Here is a 24857-nt window from a genome sequence, read left to right on the forward strand (position 1 = left end):
CCATCACCACGGCTGTGACCATTTATTTAACCTGTGAAAATGCCGTGCCCATCACCACGGCTGTGGCCATTTAGCTTGTTAAAAACGCTGTGCCCATCACCACGGCTGTGACCATTTATTTAACCTGTAAAAATGCCGTGCCCATCACCACGGCTGTGGCCATTTAACCTGTAAAAATGCCGTGCCCATCACCACGGCTGTGACCATTTATTTAACCTGTAAAAATGCTGTGCCCATCACCACGGCTGTGCCTGTTCAGCCTGGCCTCATCCCTACGGACTAGCTCCACCTGTACACCACCACCACAGCCGTGGGTGTTCAGGCTGCTGGGCCCTCAGGGGCTCCTGGGGCTGATGGTGCTGTGCCTCCAACACCGCTAAACATGACTGATAAAAAAGAGAAGGAAGAGTGAGTGCCCTCTGACAGCAGCTCATGGCTGAGAGGGTTTAGCGCCTTTTTGGTGTGACTGCCCTCCCTGCTGCATTCAAATCTGCAGCCACCGAGGGCAGTGCTTCCCCACTCCCTGCCCTCACGCCCTTTATCGCTGTGTTTGCAAGGCAGCTGGAGCACCAACAACTCCCCCACCTTTGCCGGGTCCCTTTGGGACAGACAAAAGCAGGACACAGTCACTTTAGCTGACCATGCCATGAGCCTGCAGCAGCCTGCACTCTGTGGAGAAACACAGCAAAAAAAAGGCCTCTGCAAAAACTACACAATTACACCAAAAAGTTTCCAACTCTTTGCTTCCTGCCCCACAGCGCATTCTCATTTCCTTACTAGAGGCCACAGGAGTCACGCTGCTGACATGTCACCGCCCCCTGCCTCAGCTGAGCGTGTCAACTGCAGGCAAATACCTCCCAAAGCAGCCAAGTCTCCACCTGAGCCGCAAACACAGATTTTATCAGTTGACTCACGACAGGGCGAACGAGGCAGCAGTCGCTGCTCCTCTGACTGCAGTCGCTGAAGGATTTGCTGCCAAGGGCTGCCTGCAGGCTGCGGGAGGATGCGGACACCCCGCTCCCCGGGAGCCCGCAGCAGCTAGAGGGCACAGCAGGCTCGCCAGAGAAGTGGTCCTGCAAACCCCTCTGCGGACACGGCAAGCCCCGGGCAGGCTTTTCCTTTCCTACCGAGCAGGGGCCGGGGGGATGATTCCTCCCCGCATCGCAGTCCTACAAAGAGCACGAGGCTGCGGGCAGCGCAAATGGAGCATGTAACTGCACATGCTGTGTAGCTGAAATTCCAACCCTTCCTTCACAAGCTCCGGATCAAAGTCATCCCCTGCAGGACTTCAGATGCATGAAAAGGATGTGCGGTGCTTTGAGAAGCCACCCTGACTTCAAGGGCCACGTTTAAATGAAAAGCAAAGCTCTTGGTGTCCCAGCACGCTGCTGCCCAGGGGAGGCTAGTGAGGAAAGGCAGTGCCCCAGCCTGGCTGCGAGAGGGGCTGGGCAAACACCAGGGGCTGCCTTTGTGCTCTCTCCACCGGGGCCTCCAGCTGCTGCATGGGCCACTTGATGTTTCAGAAAGATAAAGCGTAAATACGAAAGGAAAACAGTAAAGTTTAGTTTTACTCCTTAGAAAACAGGGGGTTTGCAGCAGCATTAGGAACAGCAGAATCCACGAGAGAGGGCAGAGGTAAAATCCACTGTCTGCAGCAGTAAGAAACAACAGCAGCAAGAAAAATAATGAACTGAGGCTTCATGGTTCATTGAAGCTTTCCTTCAAAGGAGAACTGCAAGCAGCCTGCTCTGCTAACTTGGTGATCTGTGTTTCAGCTTGAGGGGTTTCCAAGCATGCAGCCAAGGAGGAAAGGCCGCCCTTGCTGGCGGGCAAGAGCAGGGAGTGCATGCCCTGCAGGAAGGCCGCAGTGGGGTGTGATGTGGGCAGTCCTGCCATGGCCCACATCCAGCTGGAGAGGCTCGGGTGCCTCGGGATTAGAGGCAAACACCAGGGCAGGCAGCTCTGCTGATGCCAGCTGCAGGCTTTGAGAAGGCACAGTCATACTATGATACATCAGTTGCACCACCTCGGCCTTGAGAACCCTTGGGAGGTAAGCCCATAAAAGCATCCCTGCATTATCACGAGAAACAGTCAGGGCTGAGATTCCATCAGACAAACCTGTATGACTGGCTTTCAAAGCAGGTTTTCACCTCACACACAGCGTTTGTATATTTCATCCTAATTCATCATAAGCCGCTCTCAACAGTAAACATAGCAAATTTTGAAAAAAAAATGCACATTTTATAGTATATGGACCTGATAGATAAACTATAGGGCTTCTCAAGGAAAAGGAAAAAATGGAAATAAGAGCCACAACCCAGACAGAAGTAGACATGGAAAAAAGCATCTCATATTAGGTAATCATTGGCAAGAAATGAGGCATCTCTCTCTTGATTACTACAGTATCAATATAACTTTTCCTACATTTTAGCTGGTAAAAGTCATAGCACAGACAAAGACACTTGTTGCCACATATCCTTCATCACAACAATCTGATTGCCAACCATGCCTACTCGCCAAGTAAAATTATCAACCAGGAAGGGTTGCTGTCCTGACAAGAAAGCAGCTCTCCCCTGCTGCTACTTGCACTGCTTTTCACAGCGCCTATGGGAAGAGCCCACAGGCCACAACATCTCCTGCCAGGCAAGACCAGCAGTGTCCCCTCTAACTTGATTTCTGCTCTCAGCTGCTCAGGTGGTCTTCTCTGGAAGCAGATGCCTGAGGACAGAGATGGGTTTGTGTGCAGAGCCAGTGCCAGACAGGCTCACAGGAGCTGCCCCTTCTGCAGCAGCCAGGCACACACGAGTCCAGAGCTGTGCCTGAGCAGATATCCCCTGAGTCACGGCAAGGCAAGGCTCCTTCCTACTCTACGCACAGTACCTGGCAGGCTTGGGGCTGCATCTCTCTATCTGAGCCCATCTCTGGCAAGGGATGTGTTGGTGTCCTGAGGTGGCTCAGCCCAGCCTGTTTCCAGGCAGCTGAATTACAGGCATGTGGAGAACTGCCCAATGAAACAGTGGGAGGCAAATGCTCAGGCTGCTTGCTGGCCTTTTTTTTTTTCTTTTTTTTTATCTTCCCAGCCCGTTAAATCTTCTAGCATCATCTTTCTTTTAAAGGCTTTTTAAAAGCCTGCAGAAAGCTGCACAATTCCTTGGCAGTTTTGTGGAACTGAAAGTGACTGGCAGGAGACAGATCAATAACAGTCAGTATTCCTCCCTTGGAGTGAAACGTCATGAAGGTTGTTTTGGAGCCTGCCTCTCTCTGCTTCCTGTTTTGACTTTCATTTTCTTCCTCTAATCTCCACCTGGCACTTAAATCTCTTCATTTTCTTAATGCTGTTCCAGGGAAAACAAATCAGTATTCAAAATGCAGTATTGCTTCATTATCTAAAGACGCTATCATGCTGCTGTTGCTAAAGAGCAGAACATCAGCAAAAACAGCCACAAGCTGAAAACTATTGCAACGAAGCAAGTAGAGCTCTTTTTTGAGCCCTACAAATTATTGAAAATCTGTATTTCTATTATATTTCAGTCTATATCATGAAATTGGCTGATTCCAAGTTTATTTCTCCAAGAAACAGAAAGATGGAAAGAAAAAGAGAAAGGAACACAAGATTTTTGCAATCATGGTTTGTTCCCTGTCTGCTCATTTTCAAAGGGAATTTGAAATGTTGGATAAGTTTCAGCAAAAGTTGCAAGTACCAGGCCAGTTTCTGCATCCTAAATCATCCTCCCAGGAAGACTGACCTCCCATGGGGCTCCATCCACAAACTGCTGCTGGTTTCTGACAGCTTCCCACAGCTGAAGGGAAACTCAGCTTTCCAGCTCCAGACAGCTCATGGTGTACTAATCTCTTGCTGAAGCAATTATCTCTGGCACCATATGCTACCATTTTTCATAAATAATACCGTTTCAACACAAAATTGCCTCTTTGAGGAGCTGTAAAAGAAGGAAGGTAGGATTAGTCCTTGCCTCCTCTCTGCCTCTAGCTTGCACAGCACCTGAGGTGGGGATAAAAAAAAAAAAAAAGAAAAAATAAAGGAGGAATACACTAAGTAGAGACTTGCACCACGGACACTGCCCTAGCCCATGTGAAAGCCAGGCAGAGGCAGTTTTTCATTTGTATTTCTCCAAAGGCATAGAACTGCTCCTTACTGGTTCATTTCAAAAGAGTTGCTTCTAGGATGTTCAATAAGCTCTGCTTTATGCAGTCTTGTGATACAATTTCTTGAACAATATTAGAGAAAACTCAAAAAAAGACCCTCAAAATGCAGACCTTCCCCCCAGAGGACCCGAGATGGCAGCAGCATCTCCATCAAGCTTCCCATCTTCAGATATGATGAAACCCTATTTGGAGTTATTCACTCTGTCATATAAAAATTCAAGTCTCCTGTTTCTAAAGCAACAAGATAATGGTCTGCTCAGTGGGAGTTTCTGCTTCCCATCCCTCTGTCCCAGGAATCTTTTTGGTAGCTAAAATTCATACACACCCAGAAGAGTGACTTGTTAATTGTTTCATATCATGGATACACCAGGGAGGCACCAGATTGTCAAACCCAGTCTCAGAAATATATTTTTTGTTCCCTACTTCTTCACAGCACCTCCACATGACTCTGTTTAACTTGAAGCAAATGTTATTTAATTAAGCATTTTTCTGATCTCTTCACAACCTTATACAAAGAATTGATTGTAATTCACAGAATCTGAGAAAGCCATGCCAGATGATTTCAGTAATCCTAATTTGGGAGGATGGTCCCCTAAGTGATGCAAAGCAGGGACACAGCCACTCCAGCCCAGGGACATTTTAATTAAAAAGAAAATTAACTTGATTCCAATGGAGGATAGCGTGACCTAATCCAACCTGATACGCATGTCATATACCAAAATTTAAAGTTATGACCACAGAACCCCACACAATTCAGATACAATCTGTAAATACAGAGCTGGTCAGAGCCCTGGCCATTTACAAAACAGGGGGTGTAGGTATTCATCTTGTTGCTCAGCTGCATCTAGTCCCTGTTAATCACTGAAAACATGTTTTACTTTTCAGCATGAGCTGTATGTGACATGGGAAAAGAGGGGAAGAGGTTAGACAGATAATTTTGCAGCCTGCAATGAGAGAAACAATGGAGGAAAAGACATTAATTTGAATTAAGTGAAATTGAGTTTGCGAGTTTAACTGTGACCAGGTAAGATCAAGGCTGAGCCAAAGGAAGAGGAGAAGAGCATTTGCTGCAGTCACAGTGCACAGGGCCATGACTGCCAGCGCAGCTCACACAGGAACTGCCCCGAGCTCCTTCCCAGCCGTGCAGCACGTGTGTGCCAGCAGTTACACCTGAGCCCACACCACAGAAACATCCAGCTGATCTCGGGTAAAATAAAGGAAAAAAAGCATTTTCAGATGTTCTGTGGGTGCATTTACAGCAGCACACCCACAACGATGCAGCTGGATGCCTCAAGCAATCATTTTGACTGGCAAAGAACACAAAACCGTGGCCTGGAAAACCACTGTACCTAATCCCTGCAGAGCAGCACGGGGGCTCAGTCAGGAATGGGTGCAGGGCTGCCCCCCTGAAGCCTCCTGAGGCACAGGGTGGATCCTGAGCATCCCATGGTGTTCCTTGCTGCACACTAAGTGAAGAGAATGGAGGGGGCTGTGTGTTCAGCTTCATGCTCCAGCAGTGTGCTCTCTTCACCCTCACAAAACTGCAGCAAACACAGCACAACACCTGCACCTGACACAGGAGACCCAGAGAGAAGGAAGCACAGCAGGGAGACCCCAGAGCTGCAGGATCTGCCCTGTCTCAGCTCTTCCTCAACACACATGCACAAAACTCCTTTTCCTCTGTAGACGAAGCCCTGAGCATCTGCAGGCAGAGTAGAGAAATCTGCGTACATACCAGTCATGTTTTATTCTCTTTATGTAGCTCTGGACAAGAATTTCAGCAAGTTGTGCATTTCACAGATCTGGGCCTCTAGTTTCTGAAAACATCAAATGAACGCTAGGGCTAATAAAGTCTGCTTGGACTGATGTCATTATTTACCATTAATGAAAAAAGCCCAAGCAAGTACTCCATACATTGAACACAGCTGGTTAAAGCTGACCAATGGAGTTGTTGTAAGAAGCTATGGACACACTAAAGAAAACTAACATAGGATGCTATCACAGAGAATGTGAGGACATACCAAATGAGGACATAAAAGAAAGGAGTCAAGGCTTCCCCACAGAGCCATGAAAGTGACAATAAAGCAGGAACAGCAGCTACTCTGAGAAACTTGAAATCACAGTCATGGCAGAGAGTTTAAACTAGAGGAACTTCAAAGGTCCCTTTCAACTTACATTATTCTATGATTTAGCACCTGCAACAAATTAATTACATGGTACAGTACAGTTCAAGTCGAGAATGTGTATATCACCTCTGAGCTGTTTTGGTTGTTTAAAAGCCAGCATTTAAAAGAACAAATACCTTTGTCAAAAAAAAAATCTAAATGGATTTTGGTAATCAGAGAGCATATTGACACATCTCTAAAGACTGTTTATTGTATGAAGACTGATAAGTCTTTAACTTGGCTCTTCAAGTTAATTGAGTTTACAGCAAAACATCACTGAAATGAGTCCTCTGAGTTTGAGAAATTCTGTTTCATAGGAAATCATCTTTTTCTACTTTTCTGTCCTGTTCTACTGAATTTCTGTATAATTTCTGATTTTGCCATTTTTAATCTGGCTGGTATCATGCTCAGCCCAATATATTCACCATATGTATATGTGAAAGGTCCTCCTGAATGACGTGAAGGGAAATATCTCTCCAATAAAAAAATACCTCCATGTCAGTTAAGTGCTATGCAAACATCTCCATCAATTTTTATAGCCCTTACTCAACACATTTTTCAATGTCAGTGCTGGACGCAGGAATCCAGGATCAGCATGATGTAGACAAATTAACAGCCACTAAAGGAATGTAATCTCTTTCTGCAGCTAATGATAAAGCCCATCAATTCAGCAAGGCACAGAGCAAGCTTTAAATCTAATAATATTTCACAGTTTCATTTGTCATGTGTTTTGGCAACTAGGATAAACTTTAATAAGATCTGCAAATAAGAAGATAAATGTTCTATTCATGACTGACTCCACAGTAACTAAATAATTTATGCAATAAACAATAACTTTTTCTTGTACAATAAAGAGTAATTACTTAAGCATCTCATTCCATCTGTTCCAAATCTGTTTGTCAGGGTCTATAAAACACAAGACAATCCAGAATTCTACATGGCAGAACTGTTCACCTACCTCTACCACCTCTACCTACCCCCTACCACACTGCCAATGCTGAGGACCTACTTTTGAAGCAAATAAGACACAGATTATCACATTGTACCTGTCCTCTCCCCTTCCAAAAAACATTTGAACCTATGGGCTCATGATTTGAATGCAGCATGAAGACAGAAGGAAAGGCTCTCAGATCAAATCTAAGTTGCAACAACTCTGTAAATATCTGCTTGGAAAGGAACCCTCCAAAACTAGAAAAGTAAAATTCAAAACGTTAAAATGTTGGGTCTTGTTTACCAGTTGAAGACAAGATTAATAAAATCACAGTGCTCAGCTGGCTGGAGCAAGGAGTCCTAGCACATATTGCTTGCAGTGGCAAATAAAATTCTTCAACAGTCAGGGCTCTTTCCTCACCGCTGGATAGGGTTACATCAGGAAACTGTTACAGATCACTAGTCATATTTCCACACATATCAGGCTGCCTAATAATAGACTCCATTTCCATTGCAAGAGTGTGCTACATACCACCTAATCATTTGCATTAATTCCAGCTGTGTTTTTTCAGACCACTAATTTAACATCAGTTTCATATTTAAAGAACTCAGAATGCACTGTTGGCAGCAAGTGAGCTTTTAAAAGATGAATCTGAAGGCATCCGTGCCCCGATCATACCCAGGATATCCCTGCAGTTTCTTTAAGATGTGTCAAACATGGCATTACTTTTATATACATGTGGTGAAATATGACTACAGCTGCCATAAGAGCACATAAAATGGGTGCAAATCCATATCAGATACCCAGAACTCTAATTTAGGACTGGAGTTACATTTATGACTATCCAGAACACTCAGTATTCTTTCCACGTGCCCTGAATAAGCAATCCAGGAAGAAAACCCACACAGTAATTTCACTCGGCTGACAAATGGAAGGGAAAAAAAAAAATAAAGACAAACTAACTGCATCTCTGTCATGGTTAATACAAACATAAGTGAATCCCAGAAAGTCAGCAAAAACTGTTTGAAGCCAAGCTGGATTTTCCTGCCTTGGACCAGGGAACATGACATGCACGTAGGTCTGCCCCACTTAGCTGTTGCGTCGCTCTTGCTCAATGAGGTGTACACAGTAACCCCGTGCACAGCACTCCCACAATACAGGTGCCTTGTTACATGCCTGGCTTTTACCTGGAGAACTGTTAATGAGCCAGAATCATAGGAGACACTTGAAGCCCATAACAGTGCTGAGCATTTGCAGGCAGCCATGCAGGATGTAACTGGGGACTCAGAGTTTCCACTTCAGCCAAGACTTGTGACATGCTTCACTGAACGTCACACCTACAGCAAGGAGCCAAAGGGCACAGGACGTGCCACCCATGGATAGATTTCTGTGTCTGTTCTGCAGGCACAACCAGACACAGCCTTGGCATGAGAGCAACTCTGTGAACAAAAGCCACTGCACAGGGCACACAGAGCCAGCCAAGTCACCCTGCCTGGCTCAGGAAAGGCTCCATCATCACACAGTGTTCCCCCAGCCATGCCAGCAGAACCCAACACGCACACAGAGGTAGCCTGGAGCTAGAGAGGAAAGAGGTTTCAAGGGCTCTCTCTTCACTGACTTGTTTGGTGTTCAAGTGCTGCAAGTCTTTCCCCATCACCTTTCTCTGAACCTCTGCTGCCAACCCTCCTCCATGCTTTTTCTTGCTCACTGTTACTGACTTTTATCCTTGCTATATCCACTCCAAAAAAGGACAGCAGAGATGACATTGCTGTCACAACATCCCCTTTTTAATCAGGTCTACCTTGTTAAAAGCCCTACTATCAAGCTTTCTGCAGCAGCTCCAATCTACTTAACTGTGGTTGTGTAAGAAGAGAGGCCCCCAGGACCACGAGACTCTGGGTGCCTTGCACTCACCTGTGCACGGAGAAACACTCACCTGTGGGCAGGCTTCAGTGAGCATCTCCTCAACCTCCATACAAAGATGATTATGAACTTGAATAACCAAGTCAGCATCTCCTTTCACTGTCTCAACAATCACATTTATTCCTTGGTTTAAAAGGTTTTGGTTCAACAGTTTTATAAACAGGCTTCACAAAATGTGCAATATTTATAAACATGGTTCTTAGTTGCAGTGGTAATAAGAATCTTTACTTTCATCATAATGTTCGCTTCAGCTATGCAACAACATGAGGTTGATTTTGTTTCCCCTCTTCTCCCTCCCGCAATTGGCACTTAATCGTAAATTGGAGAAACTTCAAAAAGACAAAGAAGTTAATCTAAGCATGATGTTAAAAGCACCTTGCCACTGTATTACATTTCAATAAGGCAAATTCTTGTTTTGTAAAGCCTGATTGTGCAACTTGGAGACCTATAGAAGGTGGCAGAAATGCCAGCCCTCTACTATAAAGAACAGGCCTTCATTTTTGATTCAAAGTGTTCACCCCTCCATACCAACCCCCCCTAAAAAAAGTACAGCTGATAATACAGCAGAACATCCCCTTTACAGGGTGAAAGGAAATTACAGTAGACAAAGGCTGAAAACACGGTGCATAGTACACAAAATAAGACTGTTTTTAAAAATAACATTTAAAAAAAAAATAAAAGAAGAAAAAGGAACTGAACAACAAGCAACAATGGAATTTTTCTAGTGGAAAGAGGATTTGTGGGCTTCATAAATAAGTGGAAAATTACTAAAATACTTCGCTATATAATATAAAAAGGCGCAAGGTGTTTTCCAGTTGTCACCTAAGCATTAGATGCAACTTTGTAGGAGTAAGTATTTGGAGGCAGCTTGGAGCTCTGCTTGGTGCAGGCATTCCAGCAGGGCAGCGCTGCCAACAGCAGGAGGAATCCACCCAGCAGGACACAAAAGCCACTGAAGTAGAAAGCAGTGTTGTACTCCTGCGTCCAGTCGTAAAACCAGCCTGAGGGTGGGGATAAGAGAGAAGTGCATCAGTGAAATGTAACCCAGCATTGACAGTGTAGAGAAACAACACATAAATTAAAAAACCCCAAACAACAAAATAAAATGAAATTAAATAGGCCAAACCCGAAATTCTGTTTGACCTCTTAGACATGAAATGCATTTTGCCTTAAAGCCAAACGACAAACACAATCAACCAAGCAGCCTTTGTCTTTTGTTGCAGATTTTGATTTTATCATTCCATTATTACTAGACATGCCAAAGCATTCTGTCTGGGTATGACCAGCTCATGTTCAGTTTATACTCTCCACCTTGCCCTTACCTACAATTGGTGGCCCGAGGCTATTCCCAAGTCCAGCGAAGAACATCAATATCCCATAGGCATGAGTCAGTTTCTCAATCCCCACAGTCTTTGTCGTTACATAGGGAAAAATTGACCAGTTCCCAGTTAGAAAACCCAAAATCCCAGAAAGCATTGCTAATGTAAGGTAACTTTTGGCAAATGGGATTGCAAACAAGGCCACTCCTGTCATTAATAAGGTAGTTACATAGAGATATAAAGTGTTAACCCACTTAAAATCTGCCAGTATTCCTAAAACAAGTTTGCCAACAGTCGTCATAATGCCAATAATGGAAATAAGGGGCATATAATAGTCGTCTTCACTAATGTTTGCACTTCTTGCTACATCTTCCATGAGCAGAGAAGGAGGAAATCCACCAATATCAAAGAGCAAGATGGCAACAAAGAGAGCTGAAAATACTCTGTTCTTGAAAAGAACCACGGTTTCCTTCCAGTAGGTCAAATAGAGCTGCCACTTCCTTTTGGCGAGTTGCTTGCAGAAGTTTGTCTGTTCTACAACTTTCTTTTTGTAAGTGTCTTTCTCATTTATGCTTATTGAGCTCAATACATTCTTGTTCAAAATGCTATCCTGTTTGCAGTCAGGCACATTGTTCACACATTTTTCATCAATGTAGCCCTTTTCAAGGATGCTAATGTTTTCTTCAACCGTCTTCTCCTTTTCGTGGTAAACAAAATATTGATCTGGGACTTTGTCTACACACGTTTTCTCTGGTGGAGGAGAACTGGATGATTCCAAAGGTCTCATTAGGCTGCCACATGCTAATATATTCAGAGACAGGGCACCAACTATTAGCAGACACCCATCCAGTCCATACAGCTCAATAAGCTCTCTCTGCAGTGCTGCATATATAAAAAGTCCAACACTTGAGCCTATAAAAGAAAAATAAGCTCGGTTTAAACTGAAGAACCAAGACCATTCTTCAACTCTAACAAAATTCCACAATTCAGCAGCTATGAATACACTGCCACAGGAACAGTAATTCATTTGTGCTCCTCTCTCCCAAGTTTAAGGAACTGGTAAGTCATCATCCCTCCTGAAGTTACAGTTTCTTTATTGAGTAGCCACAAAATTAAAAAAAATCTCCCCAAATATCTGAACAATTCGTCACAAATAACACTAGCACACACTCCATAAACAGGTAGGATCAATACTAGATCTGATTAAAAACATCACAGAACTGTTAAGGCACCCTTCTGCCCTGCACTCCTATAGATGTATCCCTTCAGGTACCATTTAGAGAGTTAGCACAGTTACAATTTCACGCTCCAACATTTTGCCCTTTCCTGTCTTTGCTGCCACCTTCCTATTCCCAGGCAGAAACAGACCAGGAGTTCACCAAGACCCTCCTAGAAGCTGGCCTTGACTGCCTGGGGTTTAAGGAGCACGGTCTGCCTGGTGGGAGTTTACTCCAAAGGCATTTCTGAAGCTCTATGGGACTAAACATGCACTTGAGAAATCTGGCCATTCAAAAAAAACACTAAAGAGTGAGAAATTACTATGAGCACAAGCATTTAACGCAGTCCCACTAATTTAAAGAAAATTCACTTCTTGGTCAAACTGAACATATTTCCATTTTAACTAGTGGATATCCTCTCACAAACTTCACAAGCACAGAAAACTGATTTTCAAGTCAATTTAATGACAAACTTTAAAATCATTTGCTGAAGACTATCTCTAGGTTCTATTCAAGCCATTTATATACTTTGGTGCTAAACACAGGAAAAGCCAATTACAAAATCCATCCTTGTTTTGCCTTCCAGGTACTAAAATTAACCAGGGCACAGTAAGATCAGGCTTTAAGGCAGTCTACCTGGAATGCAAAACAAAGCCACGGAAAATGATCCCAAGAAACGTTTCTGCAGAAGCTCCTCTCAGCTTGTGTGGATGTGGTATTAGCACCTCACAACACTGATTACACTGATGCTGTGTCTCCTCACTGACAGCTACTCGAGAAAAGAGGTCACAGCAGACACTCTATGGCACACAGACACCAAGGCATGGCACAACAGCCATCTGTAACCCCTCCTACTCAGGCCATGAAAAATGAAAAGGTACAGCTAATGTGATGTAGTGGGGATGCAGCATTTATATCCTGCACCTACAATCCCTTTCTCACCTCTGATCCTGGGTAAGAACAAGAAAAAAAGGACTCTATGGAATGTTCCCCCTCATTATCCATGGCACGCAGCCCAAGCTACATGAGTCTGATTTCATTTCAGTGAATATCCTTTCTTCATCTATATTGATGGCCCATAGCATAAACCTGAAAGTGTAGTTACTATTGTATCTGAAACCTGAGGTTTTCTATTCACTGCTACTGATATTTTGATTTAAGAAAGTAGTAACTTCCTTCGGTTACTGAGAAAAACATCATAACCTTCTGCTTTTTATTGCCAGGGTAACAGTGGCTGTATCAGAGTTGAAAAGCTGGAGAGAATGACAATTAAAAGTCCTACCTGTTGAAATCAGACCAAGTGCAAGGCCTCTGTGCTTGTCGAAATACTGGCACGTGATGGTAACTGTTGCAGTATACAAAAGGCCACATCCAAGACCTGGATAAAAAAGAGGAAGATATAAAACATGCTCCATCCTCTAGGAAATGAATGCCCCTTGTTATCATACCCCCGGGTAACTCTGGCTCAGCACAGGGCCATCAGGCTGGCTGCTGAGGGTGGAGCAGGCTGGCTCTGAGGAGCTCCCCAGCTGAGCTCTGTGCTCTGTGGAAGGGCTGCAGGGCTCAGAGCCCAGGGCTGGCCCCAGGGCTGAACAGGGCTGGCTCCAGGCTGGGCAGAGCTGCCTCCCCGTGGCACGGTGCCCGGCCAGCACGACGCCAGGGCTCTGCTGGCCAGCGAGTGCCCCAGCTCCTGACACAGTTAATTTGATAAGCCACCCACAGCAGCACAGAGGGGCAGGTCACCACCTGCCAGGAGAACAGCACTCTCATGCCTCTAGCACAGCATTCTTTGTGCAATCCACTTACGTGGAGAACAACATCGCTCCCCAATGATCTGTAATTTATCAAATTAGAATGGGTATGTGACAAAATTCCAGAAGAGATAATATTCCTTTAAGACTGGCATACCATGCCAGCAGAAGACCTGCTCAATTCCAGCCCTTAGGTAAAACATAAGCCTCTCCGTCTCTAACAATTGTGTCAACAGAGGACAAACTGTTTTCAAACCCACATGAACATTTACATTGTTTTTATCTTCTACTACCTGGTAACAGCCTGTCTGTGCAACATCCCTCCCTACCCAAAAGTAAAGTATTCCTTGACATATCAAATCCCAGACTAGCACTGCCTCTGTGAAACAGTTTCCCATTTTTTGTATTCATAAACCAAGACTCAAAATAGTCTCAAAATGAAGGGAAGGTGTTTCTTACCAACAACTATCCCATACGAAACATACAGGAAGTATATGTTAGGTGCAAAACTGCTCATCATGAGGCCCCCAGCCACCATAAAGCCACTGAAGATAGCTACTGGTCTTGCTCCAAAAGATGATACACATATACTGCAGACAGGACCTAGAGGGGGAAAAACAGGGAAAACATTCCTAGTAAACACTAGCACCAGGCAGAACTCCTAAAAAATACCAATCTGTGGAAATGTTTCTTATGATAACTATTTAAATGTAGAGTTAAAATAGATAACAATTCAGAGTACTCATTTTCACAGGGTTCTCTAAAGCAGTCAGTTACATAAATATTCAAGATCAGGCGTGCAAAATTTTTCTCAAGGAGAAATTGAACATCAAGGCCATGAAAGGGTCCTGGGGCTGGGAGGGGAAGAGCGAGTGAAACATTCCTTACGCATAGGAAGATATAAAATACACTGTAACACTGCCACCACACAACTAAGAACAGAACCTTCATCTTGAGACACAAAACCAAGGCAGACCATCAGCCAGGCCTTAAGCAAGCAGGGAATTTTTGGCAGAGCACAAAAGCTGTGCTTCGGAAGGCAGTATCCGTACTCATCTTGATGTATGATTTATAAAACTGAAATGTAAAATCAGTAACTTCGGATCACGGTAAGAATGCCACCTGGTGCTTACAAAGAGGGAATATCTGCTGGTGTGCCAGACAAGGACAAACACCACTCCTCCCTCATTTTCGAGGGAATTAAATACCCGCTAGTCCTACCAAAGAACCCTTTACTGCCCATCTCTGCTTCTCTGTAGAACTACAATAAATAAAAGTCACTTACTGGGAGCAGCCAAACCAACATTCAAGTTCATGAGGGGTTACTCTCCAATATTTCTCGATTCTTAGTCCCCTTAGTTCTTTGAAACAAGAACAAAGTGAGGCAGAATTCATACCCTGCCTCTACTCAGCCAGTTCTCTCCTCACAGAAATTGCAGAACAAGCACTTATTTTCAGTTGTGTGACCTGGAATACACCTTTCAGTCTTAAGCAGCGTGCAAGCTTGGTGCCCTGCATAAATAATCGACCAGCAAGGGACTTGGCTTGCAAAGACAACCTATCTGAAACCCTGCAGTTCCAAACCTTCATACATAAACCTAGGTATTAGCCTCATTTCTAAACTCAGCAACCCTGAGATCAGAAGTTAGATACACTGATAAATGCTATTATTCAGTACAAACAAACAAAACCACCTCGCAACATTTGCATCTCATTTGAAGTGATACACACACACACGCACGCCATGGTCGATTCAATCTGCAAAAGCAGTAATTTTGGAGCCTGCCATTTGTCAAGGTTAGTGCTCCCTGCCCCACGTAACTGAGATTCCCAGCAGATGGGAGGTGAGCCCAGAGAGGTGATCCGAGGTAAACAGTTGGGATGGTGCTTGCCTAGGTCTGTAGACAGGAGTGAGCAGCTGGGAATGCAGGCAAGGTTTTCCTGTGGTTGCCAGCCACGGGACAAGCAGTTCTGGCAGGCAGGAGCAGAGACTCGTCAGCAGGTGAAATGATCCTCAAAGACAAGGCAGGCCAGAACTCTTGCCCTACATTAGGCCTATCTGCCCAGGGAACATAAAGAGGGGTGAGTCTGAGCTGGGGCTTATCCAGGCAGAGAGTCAGAGTCACAGAGGAATCAAGAGAATATTCCAGGAAAGGAAGGTTTAATTGGATTTTGGAAGCAATGAAAAAGGAAGATCTAAGCACATGCTGCTTCTCAAGAGTCAGCATGCTGTGGGAAAGAAAGCTGGCCAGCATAACCTGGGCAGAGTAACATGCTGAGAACAAAAGCTGAGAGCATTACACTGTTGCTGATTCTTAGAATTAATTACTAGAACTGGCAAATTAAGATTGGTATGTTTCCTAAAACCACGGGACTCAAAAACGAACAAAGGATTGACCCTGTATTATATAAAGAATTCTACTAAAAGAACAGAAAGTAGTCTTAACATAATTCAATTAAGCAGAGGAATTTGCACTCTTTCTATTCTTTATTTCTGACCTTCTACCTTGCTAAAACAAACAGCATTTCCCTTCCACCTGCTCTCTGTATTTTGATACAGCTACTTTCAGAAGGTTTCTGTCCAGTCTGGGGTGGTGGTGCTGGTACAGACATCACTGATCCCTACCAGAGCATCCGAGGTGAGACCGGACCCTCTGACCCCAACCCAGAACAAGAGACACCCCGAGCTCAAAGATGTGGCTTCATAACCAGAGAAGGACATCTCCACTGGAACACGATCAAAAGCATCCCTGACAAGCCCCAAGGAGATGCTCTTCCAGCTTCTCCTGCTTACAAAATCTAATTCCAAAGGAGAACAAAGAGTACAAAGAGATCTTTTCGCTCTAACTTGGAAAACAACCTGCACAAAACTGAAGAACCTGCTCCAGTATGCTCAGTATTAATCTGCCATCTCACACAGCAAGACATCTGGCAAATCAGCAACAGCCCTGTTTATAAGAAGGAGTGCCAGTGTAAGCATTAAAATAGTTAGTATAAGTCTCTGAGTTGAGCAGAAAAACAGCTCCATCTTCCCCTTCACACTAGGCATGACTTTCACACTCATCACACTGCTAGAAAATGAATCACAAAAGAAAATCCCCCTGACAGCCAGCATTTTGTCCTTTCCTACCTTGCTGCACTGCTTCCCTTTCTGTTTGCCACAGCTCTGGCATTTTTTTCCCACCAGGCACTGCACTGTCAGTTTTACCATGGAGTTGACTGTACACAAACTCGTTATCCTTTACGAATATTTGAAGCACAAAAGGTTCAAGGCAGTAAATTCCAGTAAAAATCCAACTTCCACAGCAGGGGACTGAGACTTGTCCCGTGGATTTTGCTGAAAGTGGGCATTCTGAAGAATGCAGGAGTCTGCATACAGCCACATAGGAAACAGATCTTCAGGCAGCATAAGGGTTTTCATTAGCTGACTCTCACCATAATATGAATAACATAAAAAAAAATCTCAGTGGCAATCCTCAATATTAAACATGAAAAATAACTTTCAAGCCAGCATTTTGTTCAGTTTGCCAGCAGCTCCAGGGGTTAGCACTGGAACTAGGACAATATTTGATGACATTGATAAATATTTACCTCTTTTACAAATAAAATCCCTAGGGCTTTTTCCTTTCCAAATGATGTATCTTAAAACTAGACCAAACTCAATCAAAAAAAGACAGCAGCACAGTTTATTGGAACGACAGCTAACTCTAGGAAGAAAGACTCAGCACAGGAACAGACACTGCTCTTCTGCACACAACCTGTCACGGCTCGCAGTCAGCAACACAATTATCAGGGGAGCAGTCAACAAGATCTCCAGACATAATGGGAAGCAGCAGCAGAAAGAGGATTGGTTTTCACAGTAGATCTTCATACAGAGAGACCAAGGAGGAAGAACACCTAGGAGGGATCATTTGTACACTGGTATTTTTATTAAAATTACCTTGAATTAAATACTTTACCCTTAGTGAGACCTAGATGTGTCAGCGAGTCCTTGCTGAGACATGGAAACAAGCCACCTGCTACACTCAGGATCTTAAACCTATTGGAAAATGTGCTGGCCTCCTGGCAAGTACAAAGTTGTTTTGTTTTATGGACACCAAGAACTAGAATTTTCTTCCTCAAAATTTTCACATAAAGTGAAAAAAACCGGAAAAAACAATCCTCCCTTCCTACACTCACTAATCTCAAGGGTCCTCCCTCCTCCACTTCATACACAAAACCTTTTGCTAAACAAACTATACTGGACAACTGAGTTCTTTTTCTTATCACCTGCATTAATCTGACCCACCCTACCTGGGCATCTGTCCGAGCCTGTTGGAACTGTAGAGCAGAAACAATGGTCATGGACTCCATGTAAAATCCACTGGACAGAATACAAGAACATTTTTTGCGCATTGAACACATTTCTAAAACCTGGTTATAATAAACATAATATCCTCCAAATGCCTGTACTTTGGGTATGAATATAGAACAGAAAAAAAAAAGCCTTTCACACTGGGCAGCAACCCACTCCCAACCGATTGGAAAGACAATTCCCTTCTAAAAAAAGTTGTTCTATGAACTGGTGTTATTTTGAGAGGAATCTTGGGGACACCCTCTCCCCTACACACAAGCTATTTACAGCTTCCACACTTTACAGTGGGGGCTATGTCTGTGTGAGGCTTTTGTCCAAATATATGGAGATGCTGCAAAAGCAGTTAGGGAGTAGTAAAACTGTTGCTTGAAAACACAAAATTAAGCTTTTTAAACATTTAGCACTGAACGGCTCGGATCAGCAGAAACATCCCATCAGATTATCAAGGCAAGTCTTTCCAGAGAGAATCCTCCCTTTGTTCTCTCTCCATTAATGAAGGGAAGTAGGAATGGAGACATTGCTGGTGTCTCCTCCTACGCCAAGGACTGTGAAGTCAACTCTTACTATAAACAGCTGTGGTGCCAGTTACAGGCGCCAAGGCCTTTGTTTTGCTTTTAACAAGTGTAACATGGATCAAATTTAATTTCAGGCTCCAAATGGATGCAAAATCAAGAACACTTGGTGCAGAAGAAACACATGATGTTCAAGACTATGTATAAATATCCTCCTCTGTTCTGTTTTAGTAAGGGAAACCTACTAAGTTTTCAATTTCTTCCTGTCGAACAAGCCCTGGAGCCATCTGACACATCTGCCAAATCCTGACCAATGTTGTAACAGGTCATTCTGCAGAGCAGCTCTCACCTCTGCCTCCTGCAATAACACTGGGGCTTGTCTTCCACTGTTCTAGGCACAATTCCTCCACTTCTCTGTAAGGTTTCATCACAGAAAGTCATAACCCAAGCCACCCAGTGAGAAAGAGGTCAACGTGATCCCTTTCCAGCTGACGAGGTGAACAGTGCAGCTCAGGCTGGACACTGCCTTAGCAACACTGTGATGCCAGCAAAAGGACAGAAATCCAACACCAGGTGCCCAGGAAATGAATCCAAATAAACAAGGTGCCTTACTGGGTTTCTATGTCTCCAGTCTAAGTTTAGCTCTCACATAAGCCAGAAGAAAACATTTTAGAAAGGATACTGATGCAGCAAACATCAGCTGCTTAAAAAAATGCTTCAGACTACACAAACAGAGGCAAGGGGAGAAGACAGAGAACCTTTTTCTCTGCCAGATGCCACACGTCTTTTTGGGTTTGGTGAAATTACAGTACTAACACAGCAGTCACTGGCCCTAACTTTCTCTGTTAAAGAAGCTGGTGAATGTGATTGCCAGTGCTATCAATGAGAAAAGTCTTCCTAAGGAAATGCACACTGATTTATTTCCTGTCTGCAGCTGCTAGTCTACCATAATTGTCATTCCTTTTCCAGTCTGGCATCTACAAGTTCAGAAAGGTGATGTTAAGTTGAAGAAAACCCACAGAAGAGTCTTAATGGCTCTCCAATAGAGCCTTAATTAAAAGTGTGGGAGTCTTGGCAAAAAGACTGCATCAAGTTACAGGCTTTAAAGAATATTTTGAAGTAATTTGATTACATTCTCTGGACACTCATCACACTAATCAAGGGTCACTTCAAAATATACTACTTAAAGATAATGTTATTCATCAGCTGAAAACTAAAACTAAACAACTTGTATCATAAGATTGCATACTTTTAAGGAGAAAATTAAGTAGATTTATCATTAGGGTCAGATCCTAGCTTGACAAACAGCAGGATCTTTCATTTCAGATAAATTTCAGTCAATTTTAATAACATCAATGTACTTAAAAGACCCTTCCTGTACTTTCTTTTGAAGGCATAAAAGGTAGGAACGATTATTAAGTTTCTGAATGCTAAACGGAAAGAATGAAATCACATAGACAAACAGCATTCCTCCTAACCTGTCAAACCTTCATTTGATCATTCCACTCTAAAATCAGTCACAAGAGCACCACTGATTTGTGTTATTTATCACAGGACTTTCCCTTTGCTGCTTTCATGGTTAACCTCAGCCAAGCCCAGGCAGCCACTATCTCACTGTTCCCCCAGCAGGAACAGGGGGACTCAGAAGGGTAAAAGCTGGAACTCTTGGATTGACATAAAGGCAGTTTAATAGGGAAAGCAAAGCACACTTTGCATGCAGGCAGAGCAAACCAAGGAATTCAGTCACTGCTTCCCATGGCAGGGCAGGTGTCCAGCCACCCCCAGGAAAGCAGGGCCCCGTCACGTGTGATGGTGACTTGGGAGGACAAATGCCATCTCTCAGAAGACCCCCCCTTCCTCCTTCTCCCCCCAGTTTATACACTGAGCATGATGTCACATGGCATGGAACATCCCTTTGCTCCACTGGGGTCACCTGTCCTGGCTGTGTCTCCTCCTGATTTGCTGTGCACCCCCAGTCTCCTCCCCAGCCTGGCAGAAGGAAGAGAAACATCTCCACACATGTATTCAGCACATATCCAAAACACTGCCACTGAGAAGAAAATTAACTCTACCCCAGCCAAAAGCAGCACAGCTCAAAGCACACTGCTGGGAATTGCTCATGGTACTGAGACAGAGGGCACTAAAACCTGGAAACTAGCACGGTGTTGATACAAGGGAAAGAGGACTCTTAACAGAGCCAGAGACTTCTGGTCTCCTACAAGAGGGTGTTCTCTTGAAATTTCCTTCTGCATTGTTTTTCCTCCAGTAACCATGTCGTATATCCTCACTTTCCTCCCACTTCACTCTTTCACTCAGTCTATTTAGGTTCTTCATGAACTAATAACAGGAGTTAATACCCATAACACAGAAAAATAAAAAAGCTTGATGGAAGAGCAAACTACAGTCCTTCACCCACTTACACCCTGAGACTGAATACAGTCTTCTTGTGGTTAGTGACGCACCTTCCTTTGCCCATTTCTCTCCTGCCTGGTGGCAAAACCCCTAACACAGGTGTGGCACAAGATCAGTTCCAGGGCCATACAAAGCAATGCTCTTTACTCAGGTCTGTATTGCTACTGGAACATCAAATTTCTTTTGAGAAGAGTTTCCTCAGGATCCTGAGCTGTATTTTGTCCATTAAACCACATTATTGCTTTTGCCTGCAGCAGCTGCCCTGCTGACAAGCAATTTTTTCCAGATCCAGCAAGTAGATAATAGTTCCCATGGTGAATCTTCGAAAAACAGAAGTTAGTGATATGACCCTGCAAATATCCATGCCTGATATTAAAACAACAATCACCTAGAAAATTTCAAGGTGAGTTTTTTGTTTCCCTAAAACTCTGCTCTAACTCTCCAAGTGACAATGTCTTACTAAAGAAAAGCTTCCAGTAAAGTTGCTTTATTTAATGCTATTGTTACCCATAACTTTGCATCCTTCAAAGGGAGTTTTTTCTCAAATAGAAAATGCAAAGGAGCCCTCACCCACCCTCACTGGTAGGTTTACTGCTAGAGCTGATAAGTTAGTGACTGGTTTACTGATTTTTTTTTCCACAAAGCACTCGAACCATTTCAGACCAACAACTTGCCCTGATTTTAAGACAATAATGTAAGTGTTAGTCTTAAAGTTTCATTAAAAAAAAAAAATTGCATCAACAAAATTACTGCTCAGCTTCCCAGACTGTGGCTCTTCTAGTTTATTCAAAAGCAATCATTTCAAATTTTCTAAAGGGAGTATTTTTATTGCTCTTTTATCATTATATTGCTCTGGGTTATGCATAGTGAAACTATAAATGTAATCTTCTTTCCCATCTTGACCTAAAACAAAGATGCAGCTCCCTCACTTGCAGCTCTCTTTGATACAATTCCAAGAGCACACACAGACGAAATGTTTCAATTTAAGATAGACACTGCTTCTGCACTTACTGGCAAGCAATCCAATTCCATTTGCCAGCGATCCAACCCAGGCAGTCTTGCCTTTCCCTTCTCCAAAAGCATCCAGCCACTCCAGGTACAGGACTCCTACCGCCAGCGGTGAGCCATAACACAGGAACTGGGCGAAGAAGGAAACTGCAACAATCACCCAGCCCCAGCCACCATCTGGGGGCTTCTGAAACACCATCCTGGGGTGCACAGGCAGGGGCAGCACCTGTGCAAACACAAAACACAAAGAGAACAAGACAGAGAGTTAGAAACGTGACTGACCAAGGGAGATGTGCAGAGAATGTACAGGAATGTGCAGAAGAGTTAAGGCACATCAGTGACACACACTGGATCCTCGTGCAGAGGAAGCAAGCCCAGTCAGATGTAAACCAAACAGAATTCAGATCACAGGCAGCTTTGGACCTGAACAAGAAATTCTCCCTGCTTGAGAATAAACATGCACTTGAAATTAATACATATTGACCCTAATTGCTTTACTCTTTCTCTGGGTGTCCTCCTGATGACAAGTCCCCTGTTTGAATTAAACCCATTCTTAATATGTGTGCACGCTGAGGCAGAGGCTGGGCTCAGCCATCCTTCATGGGCAGCTCAGCACACAGGCAATGCAAATTGGGGCTGCTGTACCTGCACCTCTGCTGTCTAACAGAAAGACAGCACCCAAAGCACACTAAGTCATACATACACCAGCACTGTGTGACAGAAAAGCATTTAATTTGCTGAGTGCTAAATGGGCATTGTGAAAACTTCAGGCAATAATATCTGACACAGTTCAAGAATAGAGCCCCATGGTCACCTGCTGTTAAAACCACGAATATCGAAACAGGAGCAAAAAATCTCTACTCAGTTCCCATCTCAGCACAGTATCTTGCCATTTATTAAGGTGTTTGGCACTCTTGGAGGGCAGGCCAAGAGGAAGAGTGACATTTTGGCAGCAGTAACAGTTAAGTACTCTGCTCCATCAACAAAGCGATGTGTAGAGAGCTGCATCCAAAAGTCAATTCAAATATATTTGTGAGTGAGCTCTGAGACTGTGTACAGGTGTGGCTTATATGCCAAGACATGACAGCAGCAAACACGCACACAAAAATCTGCTATAACCTGTTAGAGTGTCTGCCCTCTGTGCAGTTGGCACACACCAGCCTTCCCCAAACTGGCAATCACTTCCTGGACTCCAGAGATCCCACCCTTCTCCTTTGCATGGCACAATCCATCACCATTCTAAAATCTGGCATGTTTAGAGGTTTTCCAGGCTACACTGCTCTGGAGTGTCCCTGTGCACAGAGCCAGCCTGCCCTCCCTCTCTACAGGGAGCAATCCGCGCAGGTGATGATCACAAAACACATGCTCTGTTCCTGCTTCTGCCACTAACCAGACAGATGATTCCCAACAGTTTTAATTCCTTCACCCTGGAAGGCAGAAAGACATAAGATCTTACCCTGTTTTCCTCATGAAATATTCTCAAGGACCATCTCCACAGTGCAGCTTAAGCATTAAGAGTGCTGCAGTAACAGCTCTGCTCTCAAGGCTCCCAAGAGGCAAAGCAGAAAAATAAATGCATTGCACTGGCTTTTTGACTTAAGAACCCAGAGGAAATGGAAAAAAAATTACTGCTGTGTGAAAGCAATGGGGAAAACAAGCAGACAATAACAGAATTCCCATCTGAGCTCCTCACACCCTTTTCTTGGGCAGTTTTTAAGAATTTGCATGGAAAACTTAACAAAAACATTATAGTATAAAATTTTGAGGAATTGTATAGAGACATGCAAAAGGGCAGCTCTAGTTTACAGATGCACTTAGATGTTCCTTGGAGGGTAGATACTCACAGATGATGACAAAAATCAGTCAGCTTCTTACAAATGCACCTTCATGTGACAACTACCTGCAGAAAGAGAACAAAGCAAGTTTTCAGCCAATGCTATCACTGTGACAGTAAACACAACTCTGAAAAAAAAACAGTGGCTTCACATGAAATTTCTTCTTTTTAAAATCTTCTCAAAGGAACTTCAGAAGCAAACAAGTTATCTCAGTGGAGAAGCACTGATCCCCTGCAATTAATTAACATCTGACAGCAGCCTTGAGCCCTCAAATAACACAAACATCGCCTACTAACGCAAAATACATTTTGACATCCTTGGGTCCTTCGGGAGCGATTTACAATTTTAATGTACTGAGTGTCCTTGAAGACACAACGTTCCCAGTTACAAACGGTATGAAGTTACTTGTTTCAGCTTATAAATGCAAGCCCTGACTCACTGCAATGCCTGGTGAGTGTCCCTCGGTCCTGTGAGATGCAAGGGTGGCAGCTGGGATAGACAGAAGTCAGAGACACTTTGCTACAACAATGCCCTTTACACAAAAAGGGATCCCCATATTTCTACATGCAATATTTGAGTTATTTGAATGCAGTCTCCAAGAACTGACCTATGCACCTCTCCATGAATCAAGTAATTATCACTTGGCTTGTTTTCTCCCTGCCTAGAAGAAAAAAGAGTGGAAATAAGTAACAGATCTAAAAGCAGACAATGAGACAAAGCAAGGAAGTTTTCAGAAAAACTCTACAATGATGAAGGTAGAGAGTGAATAGCCCCAACTCATATTTGTTTAAAAATAAACTTTAGAAAACAAACACATTTTAGCTGTTATATTGATTTCCATTATATTGATGCCCTAAAATTTGGCACAAAGACAACTCTTGAGTTCAGTTCTGCTATTCTAAACACTTGATGGGAAGGAAGCAAGGTCTGGGCAGGAGAGGAAAAAACTTTTTGTAGTCTCAGGTCACGTAGTCTCTTCTAATAGAAAGACTAAAAACCTCTGGATTAGTTTGTCACCTGTTGCAATGCTGCACTGTATAACTGAATTTACCAAATGCACCCAATTTACAGCACTAGAAGTGCTGACCTTCTACATCCTGACAACTCCTATTTTTCATCACAGATCTCTTTTGCATCTTTTAGCTAAATAGCAAAACTTTAGGCATCAAAACCATCTCTATTCTCCGAATGTTCCAAGCCATTTACAGACCACAACTGGCAAGCGCAAAGTAAAAACCACCATCATCTCCCCCTCAGAAATCATCC

The 24857-nt window shown here is 43.6% G+C and overlaps 1 protein-coding gene across 1 annotated transcript; it reads right to left on the minus strand.

Annotated features, from left to right (window-relative positions):
• Positions 1-9277: 9277 nt before the first annotated feature.
• SLC16A9 (solute carrier family 16 member 9) lies at positions 9278-21976 on the minus strand. Its single transcript, XM_066324233.1, has 5 exons — positions 21760-21976; positions 13930-14073; positions 13002-13097; positions 10506-11414; positions 9278-10184 (listed from the first exon to the last, which is right to left on the minus strand). The coding sequence occupies exons 1-5, from the start codon at positions 21953-21955 to the stop codon at positions 10006-10008; spliced, it is 1524 nt and encodes a 507-aa protein (XP_066180330.1). The 5' UTR covers positions 21956-21976; the 3' UTR covers positions 9278-10005.
• Positions 21977-24857: the final 2881 nt, after the last annotated feature.

This window comes from Sylvia atricapilla, chromosome 8 (genome assembly GCF_009819655.1).
Source record: "Sylvia atricapilla isolate bSylAtr1 chromosome 8, bSylAtr1.pri, whole genome shotgun sequence".
Lineage (NCBI taxonomy): Eukaryota > Metazoa > Chordata > Aves > Passeriformes > Sylviidae > Sylvia > Sylvia atricapilla.

Bases quoted from the DNA above. Each gene is read 5' to 3' on its own strand.
- SLC16A9 (XM_066324233.1), bottom strand. From the start codon at position 21,955: ATGGTGTTTCAGAAGCCCCCAGATGGTGGCTGGGGCTGGGTGATTGTT. The intron at 13,098-13,929 runs GTAAGAAACACC...TTTTTTATCCAG, and splicing joins TTCGTATGGGATAGTTGTTG to GTCTTGGATGTGGCCTTTTG. The intron at 10,185-10,505 runs GTAAGGGCAAGG...CCCCACCCTCAG, and splicing joins CCTCGGGCCACCAATTGTAG to GCTGGTTTTACGACTGGACG.